Below are 3,059 nucleotides of genomic sequence, written 5' to 3'. Positions count from 1 at the left end.
AGGGGTTTGTAACGACATTTTGTGCAAAACCATGAAGATTTTATAAATCAAACTACAAAATGTCAGTTTCAACCAAGTATGAATGACTGAATGAGCCTAAAAATGGCTGACAAGTTAAGACAAGTATTAAAACATAAATAAATAAAAATTTCAAATGGGTTTGCAACGACAAAGCCATGTTTTAAACTAACCTAACCCTCACTATAAAATATCAGTTTCTCCCAAGTAGGAATGACTGAAAACCTAATGATGCAGCACTGGTCTTTGCGGTTCCGTCGCATGTTGAAGAAACAGCTGTCTGCGATGGCAAAGACATGTGGGGGGAGATCACCCAACCGCCGGTCTGTGTACTGCTCCACCTGCTCTGGAGTGTAGATTGGCAGCAGCTGGTAAGGGTTCACTGCCACCAGAATCGACCCTGTGTATGTCTATCAAAACAAAACAGCAAAAAAGTTGTTGCACGGTCAAAAAGATTACAGAAACCTCCTGCAATGAAACTACATGTTTGCAGATAGAGGAATATACATTTACAATGACATCTACAGTATGTAACTGCTTGGTGCATAAACATTAATACAGCTGGACTTCAGGGCGGGATGCTGGATTTACTGTATGTCAATGCTGTATAACAATATGATCCGCTCATCAAAATTGGAACTGGCTGTTTCTATAGAAACAATCTTGTTATTAAACAGGAAGTGCAAAGAACAGTTGAATTGAGTGGACAATGCATTCCCTATTTTGGTCATTTTAGGTTCACAGATCTTGAAATGCAAAATTTTAAACCATATATTTCAACGTATACCAGATTACTCTAAAGTGGCGGATAAAAACTCACATAGATTGTTCCTTCTTTGTAGCGCACTAGAAGGTTCCGTAACAGTCCGGCCTCATTTAGGTCACCCAGCCTTATCATGTCATCCACACCATTCGCTGACGTGGGATGCATGGGCTTCAGGGAGTTGTCCTTCTTAATCTTGTGCTCCTGGAAATCATGCAATGGAAGATATCAGCTACACTTCTGCAGTCAAAAGCAGCAGTTAACTAAGACTTCATTGCGTGTATATTACCTTTCCCTCATCGTCGATGAGCTGAAGTTGTCCAGTGTCTGAAAGTCTGACTTCAGCTCCGATTTGGACCCCATCACTGCAGTCCACCCACACATAGTCTCCCTAAAGTGGTTGATTGATATTTTAAATTAACCCGTTAGCATTACCTGCATATGCTAAATAAAGACAGAGAAACTGAAGATTTACTTTTAATGTTCTTTAAGACGGAATCTTTATACTATGCCGACATGGTACAATTACAGTACTCATGCTGTTTATTTATGCATACATATATCAAACAATCATGATATTATACTTTGATATTTGCTCAACCCGAAAGTACAAATCATGATAAGATAAATCTATGGCATTATAGTCCATACAGGCCAGGTTTACACATTAAATACAGATTAATCGCATGTTTTTTAGCTATACGTCAGTCCTCGAAACTGCATGTATGTTTACAACTTTGATTATTCATTTATATTAATGCCGCATTGACTATCATTTAATGTAAAACTAATCTAGAATAAAAATTATAATGGTAACAAAACTTATCCAGCTACTTAATAATTTACCTTTCTTAAAACCACCATGACTGAGTCCTTTTGTCCTCCAGCCTGAACAATAAAAGGATACATCAAATATTGGCAAGACAACTTAGTTAGCGAAGGTTAACAACGAAGGCAAAATGGCATCTAACACGTATAGAAATCACCCAAATACAACAGTTTAAACAAAAAACAACAAAATAGCAAAACCAAATCACTGAATTCATACGAAATCTACCTTTACTGGAGGATATTTGATATTTGAAGTCTTCTGATCTCTTGATTATTTTTTGTCTCTTTTCACTGAAGCCGGAACAGACCCCTACAGTATGAGTGTTCAGTCAAAAGAAATGACCTCAGGTGCCTGATCAGGAACAAAAGGTGTTTATGATACTTTGACTTTGCACCCTGACTAACACATCCATAATGATAAACACAAGGAAGCTCTGTACTCTAAATCGGAATAAAAATTTTAAAAACCTGTTATTAGAATATGGTATAAATACCACAAAACACAGAGATTATTAAGAACATAAAGCTTCAAGATAAAAGGTCTTTTCTGTCAATTCTGTAAAATTGTGACGGAAAAGCACCGTGGACCTGCACAGACACACTAGTGATGTAAACATCAATCAGCAGAACAAAACTAAGACAGATTAAGAAACAAAAATAAATATTGCTAATGTGAATGTCTTTAGGTTTACATTGCTCTTAGTAAAAGTAAAGAGTTAAACCTTTGAACCCGCGTGACAACATATGGAGATCTGAGCTCTGGTCATAAGAGGGCAATCATGTTGTAAATAGCGTAGTGCCATAGTTACCCGGGGCGGAGCCATTCTAGAAAGTCATATTTCCATCAGGCAATACTAAACTTCATCGCAAGAGCTCACAGAGATAAGAGGTTTTGTGGTGAGGTGTTTTAGGTCACAGGCGGTTTATAAAACAGGCTCTTTCAACAAAATCAATAGAATGAACCAAGGATAAAGAATAAACATAAATATATATAAAATATATATCCTTATACGCTGAAAACACATTTGACCTTTAACCTACAGAAAGAAATAAGATGTGATAAAATTGTTGGACAGAATCAATGCTTGAATACGGCAATATTTTTTTTTGAACACCCAGAAGGTCATTCGTTTGTGAAACATTGTAGGCTGTACTAGTAAACTAATTCATAAGCTATTTTTAAGGTAAGTTTCAAACATGAAATCTAATAACACCCTTGATTTAGCCTAGTGTAATTCATAAAGACTACTTGGCAGTTTTGAATGATTAAAATGGGACACATTTTGCTACTGCTGTCACAAGAAACATAACTGATCAATAATAAAAAGAATACTAGTGAAAAAGCAAGCCAGATTGCCATCTGCATATCTGAGGTTTCATTGGTTCCGGTAGTTAAGTAACTAACACACATTATATACATACATACATATATAAAAATAAAATTAAT

At 36.1% G+C, this 3,059-nt stretch overlaps 1 protein-coding gene across 1 annotated transcript in view; it reads right to left on the bottom strand.

Annotated features, from left to right (window-relative positions):
• The window catches only part of LOC122342376 (unconventional myosin-VIIa-like), a 3,776-nt gene extending 1,790 nt beyond the window's left edge, over positions 1-1,986 (bottom strand). The window contains exons 1-5 of the mRNA XM_043236151.1: positions 1,839-1,986; positions 1,628-1,669; positions 1,071-1,172; positions 839-985; positions 244-428 (exon numbers count right to left, since the gene is read on the bottom strand). Coding sequence (XP_043092086.1) covers positions 244-428; positions 839-985; positions 1,071-1,172; positions 1,628-1,645 — 452 coding nt within the window. The 5' untranslated portion in view covers positions 1,646-1,669; positions 1,839-1,986. The remainder of the gene's footprint in view (positions 1-243; positions 429-838; positions 986-1,070; positions 1,173-1,627; positions 1,670-1,838) is intronic.
• Between the last annotated feature and the right edge of the window lie 1,073 nt (positions 1,987-3,059).

This window comes from Puntigrus tetrazona, chromosome 4, assembly GCF_018831695.1.
Source record: "Puntigrus tetrazona isolate hp1 chromosome 4, ASM1883169v1, whole genome shotgun sequence".
Taxonomy (NCBI): domain Eukaryota; kingdom Metazoa; phylum Chordata; class Actinopteri; order Cypriniformes; family Cyprinidae; genus Puntigrus; species Puntigrus tetrazona.
Note: the sequence above shows the minus strand (reverse complement) of the source record. Positions and strands in the feature narration are given on the sequence as shown.